The sequence below is a fragment of the Haliaeetus leucocephalus genome, unplaced genomic scaffold, assembly GCF_000737465.1.
Source record: "Haliaeetus leucocephalus isolate CR32 unplaced genomic scaffold, Haliaeetus_leucocephalus-4.0 Scaffold141, whole genome shotgun sequence".
Taxonomy (NCBI): domain Eukaryota; kingdom Metazoa; phylum Chordata; class Aves; order Accipitriformes; family Accipitridae; genus Haliaeetus; species Haliaeetus leucocephalus.
The window spans coordinates 1,732,968-1,754,110 of record NW_010972577.1 but is presented as its reverse complement, the minus strand read 5'-3'; the positions used below and the strand labels follow the sequence as shown (position 1 = coordinate 1,754,110).

Below are 21,143 nucleotides of genomic sequence, written 5' to 3'. Positions count from 1 at the left end.
CTCCAAAGAAAGTAACTCAGTTAAAAATCCCCAAATACCTCAGCTAAACCAAACACTACTTAGAGGAACTCTAACAAAACTGCAATAAACTCCTCACAGAGAATGCAGCAATCTATTTTTAAAGAAGTTTCAAAGAAATAAATGAATAGTAAAAGCAGTGTAACAAATTAACTTCACACTTAAGTCAAAGGTGATATTGTATGTGGAGACACTTGAAAAAAAAAATCAAACCACTGACCCTCAGTCCAGTGTGAATTCTGGCCTTGGCTATATGGCTTTGAATGTTACTAGAATATTTACTATTCCCTTTTGATTTTATGAGTTTTAACTTGACATAGCCTACAAGTGAATGTTTTTGCAATGTTGCAACCCATAGGGGATGCCCCTGCCTAGACTGCATGCTCAGGGGACGCATTTCCATGCTCTGCCTGAACATTTTCTTAGTTCTCGCTCATGTCTACACAAAATTCCTTACAATGAGAGGAAGAAGTCCTGTTGTACAAAAATGGAATCTAAGATATCTTATAAATTACAGTGAAAACTCACTAGTTTATACTTCAGTCAGCTGGAAAAACTGATGGATGCAAATTTATAGCAAAATCTCACTGAATTTGTGATTCAGAACAGCAGGTAGCTGCTGGCTGTGAATCAGCGAGTAGCATTTAATATAATCTCAAAACCCAATGCCATGAAGCCACTGAACTCATGATCTCTAAACCGAATTTCTAATGAACCACTTTTGAGGCTGTAGCTATGGGGTAGTTGAACTGGCTTTTGGCCATTGGGTTGTACTTTGGAGGACTGTTTTCTGTTCTTTAGTTCTTTCAGAAGGAGTCCCTTTCCCTTCACCCATTTACAGGTCGACAAATGCCTACAACTGTAGACAGCCAAAAGCACAATCTTGATGAAGTTCTGAAGAAAAGCAATTGTTATCACCATTTTTATTTAATGAAAAATTAATTGGCTGGGAAAAATCAACATACAAGCAACATAAAAGTAATAATATATTAATAACGTCTCTCAACAAAAGAACTTTTTCTCCAGCTCTGCCAGGATTTGTTCTCTTCTTTTCAGCAGATCACAGGCTCTATTTTCCACAACTTCTATCTGCACTGTAGCTATTATCTTTACCTCCTCCCCAGTGATCCTGTATTGCATGACTTGCAAAGTACATGTTAGAGTCTTGGTGTTACTATGTCCTGGTTTTGGCTGAGATAGAGTTAATTTTCTTTCTAATAGCTGGTATAGTGTTACGTTTTGGATTTATTATGAGAAGAATGTTGATAACACACTGATGTTTTAGTTGTTGCTAAGCAGTGTTTATACCAAGTCAAGGATTTTTCAGCTTCTCATGCCCAGCCAGCAAGGAGGCTGGAGGGGCACAAGAAGTTGGGAGGGGACACAGCCAGGGCACCTGACCCAAACTGGCCAACGGGGTATTCCATACCATGTGACGTCATGTCCAGTATATAAATGGGGGAAGTTGGCCTGGGGGGGGGATCGCTGCTTGGGAACTAACTGGGCATCAGTCAGCGAGTGGTGAGCAACTGCATTACGCATCACTTGTTTTGTATATTCCAATTCTTTTATTATTATTATTGTCATTTTATTACTGTTATTATCATTATTATTTTCTTCCTTTCTGTCCTATTAAAGTGTCTTTATCTCAACCCACAAGTTTTACTTTTTCTTTTTCCAATTCTCTCCCCCATCCCACTGGGTGGAGGGGAGTGAGCGAGTGGCTACGTGGTGCTCAGTTGCTGGCTGGGGGTAAAATACAGCACACCAGCATCCAGTCACATTAAAGACAAGAAAAGTATTAATTCCATTTTATGTTTCTGACATATATTAGTATACTTGTTAACAGCTATTGACAACCATTTACAAAGAATTTCTAAAAGGATAGCCACTAAGTGCTGTTTCTGAGTACTTATATCTATCTAACTGTCAAGATTTAATTACTTCAACCTGAAACAGATTTGTGGGTAGTAGAAATATCTTGAGTTTTGAAAAAGAATTCAAAAAACTGTGACCAAGTGTAGTATAAAATATGGAATTGTATTTTTGTTGGATGTTCTTTATGTTGTAAGACTTAAGAGAACGATAAGAGCATGCCAGAAAATTATTAACTCTCCCCCAAAATATGCAGTGGCAGCTGCTTCTAATGTTTTGAAGCTAAGTGGCCAGAAGGCCTACAATTGATATTTCTTCAGCAACTATTTATATGAAAGAAAACATTTTGAACTGATGTTTCAGATTATGACATTTTAAATAGAAATAATTAAAATGTATGAGGAAAAAGCTAAGTCTTGGGCTCAAAGTCTGAACCATTTACTACATAAAATTCCTTTTTACACTTCCTTCAGAAAAATACAAAACTTACTTAAGATTTTAGTTTCATTGCTCTGAAGCCCTGTTGAGCTCATCTAAGAAAGTTACTTCAGTCTGCACCATAGCAACACAAACATACAAACACACTATAGGTAGCAATGACATATACATGTATCTATGTACTTCTAGCTAGAACACAGAATGAAATAAAGAATTTTAATATATGGCCCAAAGATAAATTTCATTTTGTATAGGCATAAAAATATTATCAACATTCAAGTTTAAACAGTGTGCTGACTAAAGAGTCAAAATGTTTAATACTTACTCAGAAGACATACTCGTCATAACTAGTGTCCTTGTTGGCTAGAGATGTGAAAGAAACAAGAAAACATCAAAAATCTGAAAAATCTCCTCTTTGAAAAAAACCTTAAATTAGAAACTATTCCATAAAAAGGACTAAACTACTTCATAATTACAGTATCACTTGGGGAAGAGGCTGTACTACTTAACACATATACTAGAAACATTAAACTTTGAGGACAAGGAAGGAAGGAAAGACCTTCTTCACGTCCAGTATCAAAGCATCCAATATAGCAGAAGACAGGAATGTAAGTCTTCATTAGTAAAAACAAAAAGCAAAGGATTTCTAGTCTGTGACACCACAGAAAAAAGGATAGTATTTGTCTTCTGCCTTTTCCTTCTGATCAGATGGAAAGGAAAAGGCAGCTTACCTTCAACAAAGAAAACCTGCAATTTAAAATTATTCCAGTTTCTTCCAAAAGAAAGGCAGAAACTGGCTGACATGCTGCAGAAACAAGAGTATATTTATTGTAAAGTATAAATTTAATAATTTTATTTTTATTTTGATAGTGTAGCTTTTTAAAAATTTTTTTCTTGGCACAACTTCAGTATTTTAAGTCCAGTTTTTAAGTCAACATTCTTTCACTTTTAAATCTTGTCTAGTGAATAAAAGTTCTCCAAGTAATATAACACACAAGGTATACTCAAAAAGTACAGCAATCCTCAAACCAGCAACTGAGACACCTTAAAAAGCACCCCCTCCCCTTCCTCTACAACACCCCCCATAGCTTATGTGCAAAGTAGGAGTTTGCCCCATACAGACTTTAAATAAGCTTTTTAAGAATTAACATTAGAGAAGTCAGAAGAGGAAGAAGTAGCCTTTGTTCATCAGCAATGACCATGAAAGCCTCCAGCATGCACAAAGGTAAGACTGAACATGAATTTTAGCAGTATGAGAGAAATATATAACTGAACATAACATGGTTATCAAAAAATATATGTAAGAAGAGGTTTTGAAAATTTTAGCTAAGAATCACTTGTAGCTACATAAACATGCACAGGTACGTATACATCAACATTTTAATTTTGTAGAAAAAGTAGACTGACTGACTTTTATACAAGGATTTCAAACAACTCCTAATTTTCAAAATCAATATATGAATTTCAGATTATTTCTCTAGATAACTACTGTTCCATAAGAAATAATCACTCTCATTTCTGCCCCTCCCAATATATTACCACAACCACAAGGGGTAAGTTGCCAAAGTCTCTGCTAAAATTCAGTTTCCTTTGAGTAATGTACTGAGCTGTGACCAGAAAAATATTTTGAATCAGATTACAGCTGGTAGCAGAGGCCAAAAAAAGACTTGAGGGCAACTCATTTTACCCAGTAATGAATCACAGAACAGAAGAGAGAACATACTCTGATGCAACTCCATCCGTCCTCTCTTACCAGTACAGAACTGTTCTCCATTAAGTGTTCAAGCAATTTGTCATATTTAAGAATGGAGTTCCTTGGATTTATCTCTGTAGACTAACAGCGTGCACCATGACTGTTCATTATATGAACAATCTTTGCATAAATAAAACAATTTAGATACCATTGACAAGCTAGATATTAAAGATAACATAAGACGTAGTCTTTTCAACATACACATGGTAATTTCATTCTGGGGTTGAGTAAATCTGAAAACATAAAACCCAGATACTGTTTTCAAAAGTCTTCAGAAGCAACAAAATATAGCGTATTGAATAATTTTTTACATTCATGATAAACATGCTCTCAGACCACATTATGTAAGCTATACAATACTTCAGAACTGAATATATATACAATGTGAAAATGTAAAAACAAATCAATAATAGAATGGAATAAAACTCCAAATGAAGAAAGGATAAACTTTTATACTGAAATATTTCTTTGAGAGAAATTCAATGCAGTATTTCTGAAAATGTAAGTTTCCAAATTCTAACATGTTGCCAGCAATACTTACTGATGATGCCTTAGCCTACTGCTAGCCTAACAGCTGAAGAGAAGATAATATGCACTTATCTGTAATCAAACTTTGTTGTGTTCTTAGCCAAAAGACCTTCTACTACATTACTTTCAACTACAAATAAGCAGTCACATTGAATTGCTCTTGGAAGTTCTAAGAACTTCACAGCTTCAATTCCACATTTGAGTTTTATACATAAAGAGTATGAGCAAAAATAACAGCAATGCAGCAATATATATTAAATATATCTATCATAACATTAATATAATTAATATTAAATATTAAGTAATATAAACTCAGAATTTGAGTATATACACTCAAAAAGACATCTATTAAGACATTGAGTAAGGGTTCTTGTGGCAGAAAGACTGCAATATTAGGCACTCTACTGCACAGGTTAGGTGAGATCATTGAAATCGGACATGGGGCCACATTATACAAGAGTGGACATACCTCATACTGTCTTAATACATGCTGTTGGATTTGCATAAACTGAACATTAAAGGATCCTGGGATGTGACAGCCTGGAAAGGCACAAAACATGGCTTAAAAGCAAGGTTTTACTCTTCTCTCCAGTCTTTCTGGGCTGAAAACCTCCTCTCTGTATGCTTCAGCATGGTCATGATGTTCTCCTTCAGTATCTGAAGCTAAGCCTTACTGCCATCAGAAAGAAGCTCTTTGGCTACAAGTCTGGAGTTAAATCCACACAAAAGAATTGCACTAAGTTCTTGGGGTCCTTGTATAGTAGTAGCTCCAAAGCCACATCCTGATGTGCCTGTTCAGAATGTGCAGAAAAATACCCTTCCTCACATTTTTTTATAAATGAAATGTCATGGAAATATTACTAATCAGACCACCACTTGTGCCAAACTTGGGTTAAAAAAAAAAAAAGCATTACTATAAACCAAGGCCAGAGCAGCTTGAGATCGTACAGCTGCTTCTTCAGCTTCAGAGCAGAAATGTTTGTTAACAGTTCCTTAATACCTTATTTATAGGGAAGTGACAATACTGGATCTGCACAAATTGGGAAACCTGCAGCCTGTCCTGACATTACCCTGCAAAGCCAGCTTTTGAATTATACCTTTTATGCTACAACACATAGCATACAAGATGGTACAGTGAGTATTCTGGGCAAATGTCCTGTCAGTGAGCTTCAAAGTGATTCAAAGACTCAAGAATGCAGAAGGATGCATACAAAAGGTAGCAACCGGAATAAATTTAATTTCTTCCAAACTATTATTTCATTTGCATTCAGAACTGCATATTTTTGCAAGTTAGAGGTCATTTGCTAAGCAGACAGTATTTTATTGCTTCAGTAAAACAAGCAGAGAACTTAGCCAAGCTATGTTTTAATTTTCAGCTGTACATTTTTCAAGTTAATTGCTTCCCCTGCCTTGCTATGCAATTTTTCTTCTATGCTCTTTGTGTCTGTTTTATTTTACGTTGCTTTTATTGCAAAAAAATTTTTTGAGTTAGCATTTTCTTTTCTGACCAGCAAAAAAAGACATCTGGTGAGCATCACTATGAGTTCCGATACACATTTGTAGCAGGATTATTATTAATAAAACACTGCGAGAGGTGGTATTAAGTTAACTGCTCCTTTTATTTATCATTAATCTCTGAATCCTGAAGAGTTGCATATCTGTACTCTAAATCAGAACATACTTCCTTCTGAATTATTTTTTAGGTCTGGATTACAGGCTGTGTTATAAATGACATGCTTCAGCTTTCCTTTCTTAGGAGCACAGTTGCATGAAGTATTTCTTTAGAGTCTGTCGACAACAAGTTTTTCTAAGTCATTTTAAATATAAAACATGCATTTTGGTAGCTCAAAGGAAACAGTATTTGTAAATCTTCCCAGTATTTAAAAGACGTCGTGATACCTCCTGTATGTTAACTGACCTACACCACAAGAGGCATCCAACCTCACAATGTATTCTTTCTTTCTTCTAAGTTTGAGCAGGTGTATCTTGGAGCTGAAGGACAATAAAAGTCCTGTTTTGTACAACCTGCTTTTCAAGAAAGTGAACTTAAATTTTGTTTCCTTAAGAATGTCATGAACCATTTTTCATATGTGACAAGTGAATTAAAATGTGACCATGAAATATGATTTTCCAGGCCTGTTCCCAATAACAAAATGTGTTCATGCTAAGAATTGATTTGATAAGAATAGTTTTACATTTGTGATGGGTTAAATTCTACTCTAAGTATATTAGATCTCATTTTGTCTTTGGGTCAAGAACTCACACCTCAGATATTTTTCAAGAATGGATTTCAACCAATAAATATGACTTTTGAATTGTATATTACTTAGTCCAAATGCTCCTCTTATGCCTTAAAGTTGACTGAAGTTCTGAAAGAAATAACTTTCAGTGTACTCTCAAACTCAGATGCATGCTGTGATGGAGTAAAAAAAGACCTTCACCTTCAGGACTCAACAAGATACCCTACGTAGTTTGCCCAATGTACCAGGGATAAAGGACTTTTTTGGGGGGCGAGGGAGGCAGGGGGAAGTAGTGCATGCACGTGCAAATAAAGCGTAAGGGAGAGTACAATATTATTATGCTATCTGCTTTGTACTCTTCCAATCCTTTTTTCTCTGGCTATTGTAGGTCAATCAGATGGTTCTGAAATTGGTTCAGAACTCATATATTCACTTTTGATCTTTGCAACTGTATTTCAGAAGTAACAATCTTCAGTCCTACTAGTACATGAGCCAAAAAACAGAGCTATGCGTAGCATGGGAATATTCAACAATCAGGTTAATTTCACTCTGCTTTAATCTAGGAAGGTTGTAATGAGGATCCAAAACTTTAAGGCTGTTTTTAGAAACAATCGATAAATTGTGCTACATTAATTTATTCTATTCAAGTAATTGTGGCTCATAGCTGAAAATAATTGGTAATTGTAATGAATGAGTACTATTCAGTAGTTATATACAGTAATTATTCAAAGCTGCAATTTACTTTCTGGCTGGCCTTTCTCCTCTTATCAGTCCTTTGATACTGATATTTTTCCAGTTTCCTCTGGCTGCAAACTCAATTTCAACTGACTTCAACTAATTTCCTGACTAAATACAGCACCTCTGCTTTGGTCCTAAAAGATGTGAAAAATGCACCCATCCTAACTAAATTGATACTACCATGGGGAAAGATGAAAAAACAAAGCAGGCTATAAGAAGACAGAAAAATAAGATGCCATGACAGGTGCCTAGGCATCAGCTTTCCTTTGCTGCCAAAGATGAGGAAAAGAGAAATCCTGTAATCACAGACATAGGAACCCCTAGAACTTCTGTTGGCAAGATTAAGGATGATGAATAGCTTCAGACTTTTCAGATTAGCAGTGTCACAGTTTACAACTTACTGACTTTTTCAGTTTTCCACATTGTCATGGTTTAACCCCAGCCAGCAACTAAGCACCATGCAGCCGCTCACTCACTCCCCCCCCATCCAGTGGGATGGGGGAGAAAATCGGGAAAAGAAGTAAAACTCCTGGGTTGAGATAAGAACGATTTAATAGAACAGAAAAGAAGAAACTAATAATGATAACACTAATGAAATGACAACAGTAGTAATAAAAGGATTGGAATGTACAAATGATGCGCAGGGCAATTGCTCACCACCCGCCGACCGACACCCAGCCAGTCCCCGAGCGACGAATCCCTGCCCCCCACTTCCCAGTTCCTAAACTAGATGGCACGTCACATGGTATGGAATACACTGTTGGCCAGTTTGGGTCAGGTGCCCTGGCTGGGCATGAGAAGCTGAAAAAATCCTTGACTCTAGTCTAAACACTACTGAGCAACAACTGAAAACATCAGTGTTATCAACATTCTTCACATACTGAACTCAAAACATAGCGCTGTACCAGCTACTAGGAAGACAGTTAACTACATCCCAGCTGAAACCAGGACACACATGCAACCATAATGGCTAACAATTATCTTAAAAAATCAGCCAGGGGGGATACAAAACTGTAGCAAGGGACAGCTTTCACAGCATTCTGCAACTTCAAAGGACAGGTTTATCTGGCTGTGATCATTAGCAAAACTAGAGACTGACTGTTTCTGGTAGGACAAAGATTAAGGGGAGAGCAGATGATCCTTTCCACCCCTTTGACTGCAACCAAAAATTTCCAAGTCAATCAAACATGACATGAAAAAAGCCAACAGGCATTATATCATATTGCTGCAAGCACAGGCAGCAGTGATTCCCATTCTGATGGGAAGCTCAAGCCTTTCCAAGAGGTACAAATTAGGGGTTGGCTTCCCAGTCTGCATCGCTCAGGAAAAGAAGCAGCCCAGTTCTCAACTGTCTTTTATTAGGAAAGTTTCATCTCTAGACCCTATAATGTGAAACATGAGGAGAGAGAGGGAGAGACTGCCAATGTGACAGAAGGGAATCTCAAGAAGTGGGATGCTAAGGGGAGGAGAAAGCTACTTTTTAGTTTAGATTCTAACAGAAAATTAAAGCTTGGGTGAAGGGAAGACACTACCTCACCCCAAAAAAGTCACAAGACAGGAGAAAGAGGAACAAGGGTTATCATGGGGCAACACTATGTTACAGAGAAAACTCATACATGTAAGCAGAAACATTTTAAAGACCCCACTAAGGCATAAATTAATTCTGTCATTAGCACCAAATAATGCCCTATGTATACTCACCTTTCCAAATGATCTGTAAGAAAGCCAGGCACAGTTAATTTTTTTCTGCTGAAATTTTAAGCAATATGAACTTCTACCCCCCACCCGCCAGCTTCACCAAGGTTAACGGAAATAGTACCCTTCCGTGAATAATTTCAACAAAAAATTAAGCATGATGTAGGAGTGAATCTGTTTCATCTATTCAGACATTAAAAACTGTTTATGCTTTCATAATGATCCAATGAAGTGAACAACTTCTTTGGACAGCTAACTTATGGCCAACTAAAAGCACTTCATGAAAGCTTCAGCTGAGATACCCTATGCCCTAACTGAGATAAAAACCAAGCCACAAGGGTAGTGGGCAACAGTAGAGTAGCTTCAGTGAAATGGATGGTTTGACTTTTAAGCCCTCACCAGCCATCCATCCCATTCTTGGTAATGGTGGTTGCCACCCATTATGGAAGGCTCATTAGAATGGCATCTGCCTCAGCTACTTCACTGCAGACATCAGTGGCTCAGTTAACACTGCTCACAACGGGTCACACATTGGGCAGAAGCACCTGAGGCAGAAAGAGACACACTTGCATTGCACACGCTGTAGGGATGGAACCATTTTAAGAGGGAAAGAACCATTTTGCATCACCCCAACTGTTAAATACTGGGTTTGGACAATTATTAATGCCGTGAAGTTAATTTGGATAGTTGAAGTCTTCTGGAGATCACCAACTATGACTGCAATTTCAGGTGAAGATACTCCCGAACACGTCACGCCTGGATTTATGTTAAGTTTGTATTAAGATACAAGACTGTAAACTTCAGTAAATACCCTGCTGACAAGATTGTAACCCACTTGACGATAGTCGACAACCTGAGTTAAAGATTTACTGCCCTCTAGGCAATACGGTAAACAATCGAACAATACTTATTTCAGGCTCTGAGATGCAACAGCAGTATTATGAAGGGTAGAATAATAATTAAAAAAAAAAGAAACAACCACTTTTTTATTTTTAGGATCTTGAAGGATTATGAACTAATCATACATGCACACAAATCTTTCAAATCTTTGTAGTGCACGCTTCTGATCAACAGCCACTGTTTTCAGCATTTCTGATTCTTTATACTAATAGGAAGTAGTACATCTATTAAGGAGTAATGTGGTGCAAGATTTTTTCCTATTTAACTGATTGCATATTTATACTCTGTTCCACGCAGACTTATGAGCTCATAGTTCAATTCTACAAAGATCACACCACTAATCCATAAAAAGTTTAATTTCAGCGTAGAAAAGAATGGTTCTATTTGTTAAATTATTTTAAAAAATTGTTAATGAAGACATGTCAAATGCTGATGAAATGGAGTTTAGGAAGTCTTTCTTTCAGACTGGTTTTCAACAATTTTCAAGAGCTGTGAGGCTATCATTTAGAAAGCAGTTCCATCAACTAAAGGATTTCTGGCCTATAGAGTCATGCCAGATACCAGTAGTTTTATGTAGGGCGTTCATTTTTCCAAGAGTTAAATTTGCCAAAAAAAGAGGATCTAACCAGCAGTTCTTTTCCTCCTGGTAGTTTCTGATGCCAAGAGGGAAAATAGTTTCAGTTTTACACTGATTCTTTGCCAAACCAGCTGCAGTCCAGTGGATTGTTTGGTTTTCTGGCATGACAGTTAATGACCTCAGTGTCAAATGTAACAGTGCACCCCAAAACTAGAAAAGAATTGTGATTTACCAGTAACTAGAGTTAAGTTACAGCATACATACATATCTTCAGCAGTGAGGTATATATTTCTCAGGCACGGACTGTATGCTCTTACTTCTTGCACAATGTTTACGCACTGTTCCCCTCATGCTCTGAGCCCGAAAGTGTTGCATTCTTGCACCTAAGCCTCCCTTCCACCATCCAATCCAAGAAAGCCATAGACTTTTAAATAAAAGGATGGAGATGGCATAGATGTACTTCAAATAACTTGGAATTCTAGGATTTTATGCTTGGTGCTTATCCTGATCTACTGTTCACCATGGATAGCTCTCAAGCAATTTCCTACTTGCCTAAAAGTAGTAATAAAAAAAATATGTTCTGACTTTACGTGAGACCTCATAAATAGTCTCTGGACCAAAAATCACCATACCTACCAATCTTCGGGGGTGAAGAAACAGTGAAGTTTTTTTTCTTAATTCTCTGCAGACAAAAATCAAAACTCTCTGTATACTTAAGCTTCTATTTCTTGAATAAGGTTCTGAAAAAGAACCAATACATTAATCTGTTTATTGAACAGAAATTTAGTGACAATTTTATATAAAAACTTGGGCAAATTCAACTCCTTGATCTTAACTACCCTGCCTGCTGACAAACTGCAAAGTCAACCACATGGCACCTATTTCCAATGTTCCAAACAGCAACCCATACAAGAGTGTGAACAACAGCTGCAAGTGTCCCTGGGACAACAGCAAACACCCTAAACTTGAGTTGAGAGGAGGTTGTGTCTTTTGCCATAGAAAGGTACTGACCTGAAAAGACACTTTTTTCAAGTTAAGAAGTAGACCATAGCACTTCAGCAGGTAGTCCAGAGAGGTAGCACAAAACCGATCATAAAGAGAACGGTTTCTAGGGACCCAAGGCCATGAGTCAGCCCACTAGGTCCACTTACAGGAGATTTTCCTGGCAGGAATGGTAGCATCCCTAAGTGGTGATAAAGAAACTGTTGCCATTAGGACATGGCCCAAAGCACGCACTGTAAGGTGCAGCAGCAGATGCCAAGAGTATGGCTTCTGTTCTGGAAGCCCTCAACTAGTTGTGGGAGAAGCACGAGGGACAAATTCACTAGCTGGACAAAGTCCAGAACCAGAACTGCCTTGCAAAGGTTGAGTGAAAATACTTATGAGATTAAACATACAGCAGGACTTATAAAACTGTCTCAAACCATGGGATACCAGGCATCCTTTACAGTGCTATTCTCTGAAAAGCTTGAGCATGACCAGTAAGTACTAAGTCACAGGCAGTATTTTGAGACTGCTTTTCAAATATTTACTAAGAATATTTTCAGTGATTTTAGCCATCTTGTATTAACCTTGCTGATATTCATTTAAGTTTTTCCTATACATCACTCTTACAGTATTCAGTATTTTTTAAATACATTAGGCAATATGAAGTTCTTAGATTTTTTTCATTACTTTATAGCAAAAGAAAGAAAACTATTTTATCAAATGAGTATCTGCATATTCCATTTATATGAAACAAATACTAACATTACTTATTGATATGACATTTTGTTCTCAAATGCAAATATTATTACAAAACCTGGACATTTGGAACAAACAAATAACCACAGCTATATTTGGGCTATAGGAATAGCATACGCTGTGTCTTGCCAGTAAAAATAAACTTTCTTGTTGGATTTCAATGTCCCGTTCAGTAGCATATTTCAGACATTCCAAGGAAGCAAGTTTTCTGCAGTGATGTATAACATTAGATCCTTCTGTCACTGACACTTTCAAAGTTACTTGTCCGACAATATAGTTTGCTCAAAAGCTTGTTTCCCAACAACTTGTTTCTTCAACTTTATGTTGAGTCAGCTAGGTAACTACAATTAAACAATAATCAACTGTTCAGTTGTCATCAGCTAGGGTTGGTCAGAAACTTTCAGGATTATTTCATGTAAAATGAGACATCTTTTAAACAAGAAACATTCTAGGATCAAATCAGATATGCATAAAATCACACCACCAGACGTTTGGTCAATACCATAAGTTTCTTGATGGTACCATGCAAGCACTCTTATAATTTGTAGCTTCAGTCACTCATCTCATCACTACACCCAGAAGCAATCAATTTGAATAACTTTCAGTGACCACTTGTCCACCACCCCCATTACATCAAGTATTTTCCCTAGACCACAAACGTGTAGGTAGTTCCAGCTTCTTCACTGTTAACTGTAAATGAGCTTGCATGCTTCCACCTTGTCTGCTTGACACTAGTTTAATATTCAGTGTGGCTCAAAGTCAGTAACATTTCAAGCATTAGTGTTTAAAATATGTACCTACTCAAAGCAACTACAAAGTCAAAATTGGAAGGAAAACATAAAAAGATGTTGTCCCTTAAACTGATACAATCTGTTTAAGACAGTCTACAAATCTTGCACATATCAAATAGACATAAAGTTACTTTCCTGAACGTCTGGCAAGATGCTTCATGGTTTATAGTTACAGGTTTTTCAGGATATTAAAATTTGTTTCACCACGAATAAAATATTTTCAAAAGGAAGGATTTTGATAACAGGATCAAACAATGCCTTGCTTCACACTAATTGTTCCACAGCATGAGCTTAGATTCTTTGTAAAAACTTTCTCTTCTTTCAAAAAATCTCTTAAGTTCAGTGTTAACTTTACCTTCACCCAAATCCAAGAGCTACAGAAATACAAGCCAAGATTAATCTGTTTAAAAACAAAACCAAAGGAATTTCAGTTAAGTCCATACTGTCTTCTCTGTGAAAATATGGTTTTATTTATCCCTCATGATGCTTAACGTGGTTTTTTTTTCCACATGGTTGAAGAGTTTCTTCTATTCACTCAGAAGACAGTATTTTAAGGGGGTTTTTGAGTGTAAAATTTATTGCAGTTTGCATTTCTAGTGTTGTGATACTGTTAGATCCTTTAAAAGATATCTGTCACCTCTCATATCCCTCTAAAAATATGAAACAAGTTTTTATTTGAAGCAAAATGGCAGTTAACTGGTTATTCACAACAAGTCTTTCTCTGATCTGTTTAAAGTACAAAATGTTTACATTTGTGACATGCAACAGGTGTCGTAATAAATGCAAACATTTTTGTGACATGAAGCAATGAAGTGAGCACTCAACCCTCATACCAACAGATTAACACCACTGTAACTAACTTGTTTGAATACATTTTTGGCTTTATGATTTTTAGTTATTTCACTTTGTCCTCCCTATGCAAAGCAACAAAGAACTATGTATTCGATTCCATGGAATAATTGAAAAATGCATCACAATGCACAAAGGATTTATTTTATCCCTGCAATCCAGTATCATCAACTTAGATTGCTAGATCAGGGAAGCCACCTGCTGACATTCATAGGCATTAATCCCCAGTGTTTATCCTTACCAACTCTGAAAGAAAAGAATCTGGAACTATCCTCAATTATGGGTTGTTGTGTCTCAAAATTAAGAAGTTCAAACCTATAGGCCAGTTTTATAAACCTATCTTCATGCACTGCATTTGAGTACGTGTAACACCCCAAAACTCCTGGGATTTTTGGGGGGGTGGTGGTGTTTTAAATCCAAAAAGCTTGTTCCTGAAGCCATTAAAGATTCCTGAAAATCTTATCTTCCCCCAACATGCCTGCAGCTGCCATTATAAACTGTTAACTGTTCTGTTAGCTGACAGTACAATTTCAGATAACTTTGATTAGAAGTCTTCCATGTTAAGAGTACAATAATCATGCCTATATAGATAAAGAAAGAAAATTAGTACTTGTAATCTAAAATGATGATATGAAAGTACCTGACCAAAGTCATTCTTGATTTTAACTTCAGCTAAAACCAAATACAAGAAACTCTACCTGCTTGAGGTTTTGAAGAAAACAAATGCATAACACAATAGCACAGCAGAGAAACACAGAATCTATGGCTTGATTTATATTAAAGAAACTACAAATGACAAATTGAAATAACTATGGAAGCAAATAATGTTAACACTTACGCCTAGTCATATTTCCTAAAGATATTTTTGTATGGCTTTTTCAACATTTACTATCACATAGTGAACTCCAAATGCCTACTGACATGCATTCACTGTAGCGAATGAGTTATAATTGTAGTGTTCACTGTAGTGAATGAGTTATAACTAAAGTACTAAGGTTTCAGCTCAGACATTGTCTAGGAATTACATTCAGCAAACATCTACAATATTTCAAAAGAGGTATTAGATTTCAAACTCTATGAAAAAAAACTAACTGCAATTTGCATTGCTTCCCAAATTAAAAGACTTACAGCTAAGTAATGAATTTAACAGACTACACTTACAACAGATTCCCAGAACACCAGCAATATGATCTAAAGCCTCATATTGGAACTATTCAGTACAAAACTGCATATACTCTACAACGACTGTAATTAAAAGGTGGGGGTTTTTTTTTAGATATAAAGATCTAGAGATTCAGTCACAATTCTGGAAACATTAGTGTGGTGGGTTGACCCTGGCTGGATGCCAGGTGCCCACCAAAGCCGCTCTATCACTCCCCCTCCTCAGCTGGACGGGGGGGAGAAAATATAACAAAAGGCTCGTGGGTCAAGATAAGGACAGTTTAATAAAGTGATAGCAAAGGTTGCGCGCGTGAAAGCAAAGAAAAAAAAAAATGATGTTATTCTCTACTTCCCATCAGCAGGCGATGTCTGGCCGCTTCTCGGGAAGCAGGGCTTCAGTACGCGTAGTGGTTGCTCTGGAAGACAAAATGCCCCCCTTCCGTCTCCCTTTACTTAGCTTTTATATCTGAGCTGACGTCATATGGTATGGAATATCTGTTTGGTTGGTTTAGGTCAGCTGTCCTGGTTATGTCCCCTCCCAAGATCTTGCCCTGCCCCAGCCTGCCATTGAGGGGGGGCAAAAATGTTGGGGAGACAGCCTTGATGCTGTGCCAGCATTGCTCAGCTGTAGCCAAAACACTGGTGTGTTATCAACACCTTTCTAGCTACTGATGCAGAGCACAGTGCTATGAGGGCTGCTATGGGGAGTATTAACTCCATCTCAGCCAGACCCAATACAATTAGTCCATTAAAATAGCTAAGAAATGGCATTTCTTTTGCACTTGTATTTTTAGCATAAACTTTAAGATTTAAATAAAACCCTAGAAAATTCATCATAATACTATGATTCAATAAAATTCTATTTTTTAACATATTTGTGCTATTTCTCTCATACAGTTTTTGCTTTGGGCAAAGGAAACAAACAAAAATGTTCTAACTTCACTTTCATGCTGTCAAACATTAGCAAAATATTGCAATGTTTAAGCTGCAGTGATTGAAAAAGTGATCTAGCTGAAATAGATGGATGAAAGAAGCCATCTCAAAACACTGAATAGGAATTTTCTCCAGCTACTACTTAGCTTTTGCTACTGTTAAACACCTCACGGAGCACGCTTTGCAAGCGGACACCAAGCAGAACCGTTCAAAGATACCACCTTTGACTGCAAGGCCAGGTCTGAAGAAGGGGAATAATAAAAAAGAACTTCATATTGGATATTGTTTCTCTTCAGTATGTAATAGTTATGTTGGGATCTTAAGAGAAATGAATCAAAACTAGCACTACTGTATAATGCTCTTGTAGCATAACTACACAGGAGAAGGAATCGGTACCAACAAAGCTGATAAACCTCCAAGCACCATTTCTGCAGATAGCCTTAGGAAGAGCAAATGAATTTAGTTTGTGGATATACATTTAGCAGCTTTAGTCAGATTTCTGTGGCAGGAAAAGAAACTGTTCTGGATAGATGCTTTAGCCTAAAAAGTAGACTATCTTACAATGTTTCTATAGGACGTGGATCTAGAGTGAAGTTGATTTATACATTCTACATAATGCTTACAGTTGTTAATCATACAAATATATTTAGGAAAAGGAAGTGAACAAATACTTAAGAAAAGTAACAAGCAGTAAGATGCAGGCAAGAAATCAAATAATAATTTTAACCCAGAGAAGACCACTGGTCCATGGAGATTAATATCTCATCCTCAGGATGTTTAAAAGGTTGAACAGCCTAGTAATTGCACCTGCTCGGAACTTTTACATAAAAGAGGATCAAAATCTGTGATCAGTCGCTTTGAAACTCCACCAATAGAACACCTAATTTATTTCATATAATTAATTACCTCAGACATCTTTTAGTGCTTTAGGACTTACAATTCTCAACACAATTCAGTGCTTATTTTAATTGTATGACGTGCTACTTACTGATAAAAAGAACTGCTATTTATTTTCTTGATCAGTTTTATATTTACTTAGAAAAAACTTTTACAAGGGAAAAACACCTAAAAAAGATTCAGTGCTGACCCAACCCTCTCACTTTTTTTTTTTCTTTTTACATCCAAACTGAGCTCAAATAGTAAGTTAAGAAATTTAGTTTTACCTGAACCTAGAAGAAAATATCGCATAAATCTTTATTTTGCAGAAACATCCACTGGGGATGATCTACTATAAAACAAACAAAAAACCCTACCCCATACCTCCTTCAAAAAGGACAGGCATCTTTTCAGGTTACTTCAGCGGCTCTTCAACTAAGCCAGTCTGAGCTGGCTTACCCACCTCCTTTACCATATCAACTTGGCATACTCTGCCACCACAAGTTACCAGAAAGCCAAGTTCCGTGGTTTATACGTATTGTCTTTGAACACCATTTGCATAACATTTCAAGGAAAATGAGATTCAGCAAGTTTTAAAATTGGTAGTGCATAGAGAATGCTTTTTTTTTTTTTGTACATACAAAGGCACTCAGTGATCCTCCAAGAAAAAGAAAGAGCTTAACAAACAGTATGTCCTGTTAAACTGACCTTTTGGAGTCTTCTAGTTTTTCTTAACCCCCCATCGTGCTTTTTCTTTTGTTCATTAAAAACTTTGCAAGAGCCATCAGTAACATGACACTCTGAAACTTCATTTTCATCACCTAGAAACCAAATTTAGAAACTTGAAATGAAAAATGCAATCTTGTGAAATGAAACTGCCACCAATTATTTTATCAGGGCATATAGAGCTATGTACAATTAAGATACCTAAGTTAATAATTTGCACCAGTTCTTTCTCCACTGTATTTCAGTTATGGAAAAAAGAATGACACTCAAGCATCTGACTTCATCTTTCAGTATCTGATTTTGTAAATAAACTAGTTGTAAAACTCCCAATTTCCAGTGTTTTGAAAACCACACATTAACTACAAGTACAGAATCAGCTAAATTGCTTTCTATTTATTACAAAATATGCAATTTCTCTGAATACAGAGATATTTGAAAGTTTGAAGCAGTGGTGGCTAGATTTTTCCTTTCTTACTGAAGTGTCAATGCTTTCAGTACACACTGTGTTTATCTGAAATGACCTGAAAGTCTCAAACATGTTTTCAAACACTTTGCAAGCAAATCTAGCAAGCTGTTAGCAGGCAAGGATTGTGTGCACATGCAGGTATATCAGTCCTATTATTTATAAAAAGGCACCATCCATAAGAATGTATTCTAATGTGGCTGCCCAAAGGCAGTATTTTTCATCATGTATTTTGTGAATTAACATATATTTAACTCTTCAACACTGTCAGGATGACTTTTATAAGCACTAAATAATAAACTCTAGAATCATTTGAGAAATTAGCTTGCTTGCATAAGATCAAAAACTTTGATCAATGAAGTTTTAATTACTGAAGATTTAAGTAGATAATTTTTCCCAAATTTAATTCAATGGAGTTTACTTTAGGACATTTGTTAAATTTTCATTTCAGAGAAATGCATGAGACCAGTTAAAGAAAGTTTAATAATTAGTGATGGAAGTGGCCTAAATTCAGCTCCTTCCAAATAAATTTCTTCTGATTACTTTTAGAAAATACCAAAGGGTGCTATCCATATTTACTAGTCTGACTGCATATATAACTAAGAATCATTTGTTCTTCCTCTGTCAGCTACTTTAACTTTTAATCCTTGAGGTGACAGAACAACAAATTACAACACAAAAAATGATGACAAACATCTTCCATTACTGGTTACTTGTTTTAAAATTAAAAACTTTAAACTAGTCAAAATTTAATCACTTCTCGCCACTGAAGTTCTAAGTTTCATGTGAATTTACACAGCATTACAGTAATTTTTGTGTAATACAGGTAAACATGGTTTTGGGGTACAATTGTTAATTTAAACTCAATATTTAAATACAAAGCGTCATTTAACAAAGGGAGAAACTAATTACTTAACTATGTTAATTTTATTTAGTATTGCACTGAGGGCCATCATCTTCAACCACCGAGCAAGACTGATGGCAAGTAGAAGAGGAGAAAAGATCTTGCCACGCAATAAGAAATGCTAAGAAATTTAAATTTAACTCCTTTTATGTAGAAAACAGATTCTTTAAACGTGTTTTGTATCTTAAACAAACAAACAACCAACCACCCACCACAGGACTGCAAAGGATGTCAGGAGATCATCTACTCCACTGCTGTACCCCAAGCACATGGGAGTAAACCAAGGTATGTCTCTGTTAATTTCCAGTAAGTTATTTCAGTCGCTGTAAAAGGACGACCGACCATTTGGGGTTTTTTTTTGGAGGGGTGGGTTTGCGGGGGCAGCGAGAAGTGGGGCAATATTCCTTTTGCCAGTCTTGGCCTGAATGCTCAAGCTCCACAGCCCTTGTCCCACTTGGGATTAAAGTTTCAAGACCTGTATGCTTGGACCTCCTTCCAGTTATGGTTCACTCTCACTGGTTCTTCATATTTACAGGAAAGAAGGAACAGGGGACAAGGTCCATCATGTCCTCTGATTATCAGCTTGGGGATCTTCTACATTACATAAATAAGGACTATTCTTTGCAATCCAGTTCCTACTTCCCTCCTATCAGGACTTCTCAAGCACCTTCCAGCTTTTCCATCCTGTAGGTCTCAAGCTTCACTGTCTATTGTCTTCTTTACCCTGATTGCTGCTTTTTAAAGCAGTTGCTCAGTCACAAGGAAGGAGTTTTCATCTCTAGTAGGTTTTCCTAGGGTATTTCAGATAAAGTCGACAGAACTTCCATCCATTGTTAGTTATCCCTAAATTTAGGTCAAATAGGCAGCTAACTCATGCCACTGTGGTCTATTAGATCCCCTAAATTCTCTTCTAAAACACTGCTTAATGACTGGTATCAAAATCAACAACTCTGATACCTCTCTGAAGTATTATAACAAATTAGACTGACTTTAATTTGCAATTTAAGCTTTTACTCATTCATGATCATGTGAAGCTTTGAACCAGAATATTATCTTTAAAACTCTGTTTGATATTTCCTTCAAGTTAAAGCAAAGTAATGATTAGGCACAACGGGCTAGTTTTTGTTCAATCAAATCAATCATGCCTATCTAATAAAAGTTTTATCTATAGTATAGTGTTCTACTTTAAGAATATCATAACAAAGTGTCACTGAAATTAAGCTATATCATATCTTCTATTTTGTATTTATCCACAGAGTTATTTACCCCAACTATGAAGAAAGTAAGTCTGAATTTGCCATTATTGGTAATCTTTCAGGTACATATGCACAGAATATTTAATAACTTGTGTTGTTATTATTATTGTAGTTATTATTCCAGCATGGGTAAATGCCAAGTTTTTGCTATTCAGAACACAATTTCTTCAAGTCTTCTGAAAGCTTATGTGCCCACCAGGGGCATATACTCAAGAACCTGCTAATGGTTTAAAACAATTTTATCTAGTTTGTTTTATGCTCTAGGAAAAGTATCATCATGCTTTGTAAATTAGACTACACAAAAATAATCCTCAACCTGTTCCTCTGTTCAAATATTTGTCCTGTTTTGTTTTAATAATTAGTTACAATTAAACTTTTTGTGAAGATAAACAAAACAAAGAATCAAGCAAAAAAGTTTTCTTCATCCCTCATTTGTTCTTTAAAAGGACGTAATAAAATGTCAATAGATGACATAATTCAATATTTTTAGTGAGCTTTTCTTCCAAAACTGAAGAAAAAAAAAAAAGGACCATGAAATCTAAGGAAGTTGTCATGTGTGTTTTTAAAGACATAAACACTATTTAAGCACTTAGCACCTAGAACCTCAGGTAAAACTCATTAATCTAAATTAAACTTCATCATTTTTGCACCAAATAACAGAATTATATTCCAGATTCCC

At 36.3% G+C, this 21,143-nt stretch overlaps 1 protein-coding gene across 2 annotated transcripts in view; it reads right to left on the bottom strand.

Annotated features, from left to right (window-relative positions):
• The window catches only part of MCPH1 (microcephalin 1), a 47,906-nt gene that overhangs the window by 7,342 nt on the left and 19,421 nt on the right, over nucleotides 1-21,143 (bottom strand). For both annotated transcript variants that reach the window (XM_010561067.1, XM_010561068.1), the window contains 2 exons: nucleotides 17,824-17,936; nucleotides 2,657-2,694 (listed from right to left, as the gene is read on the bottom strand). In XM_010561067.1, the coding sequence (XP_010559369.1) occupies nucleotides 2,657-2,694; nucleotides 17,824-17,936 (151 nt within the window). The remainder of the gene's footprint in view (nucleotides 1-2,656; nucleotides 2,695-17,823; nucleotides 17,937-21,143) is intronic.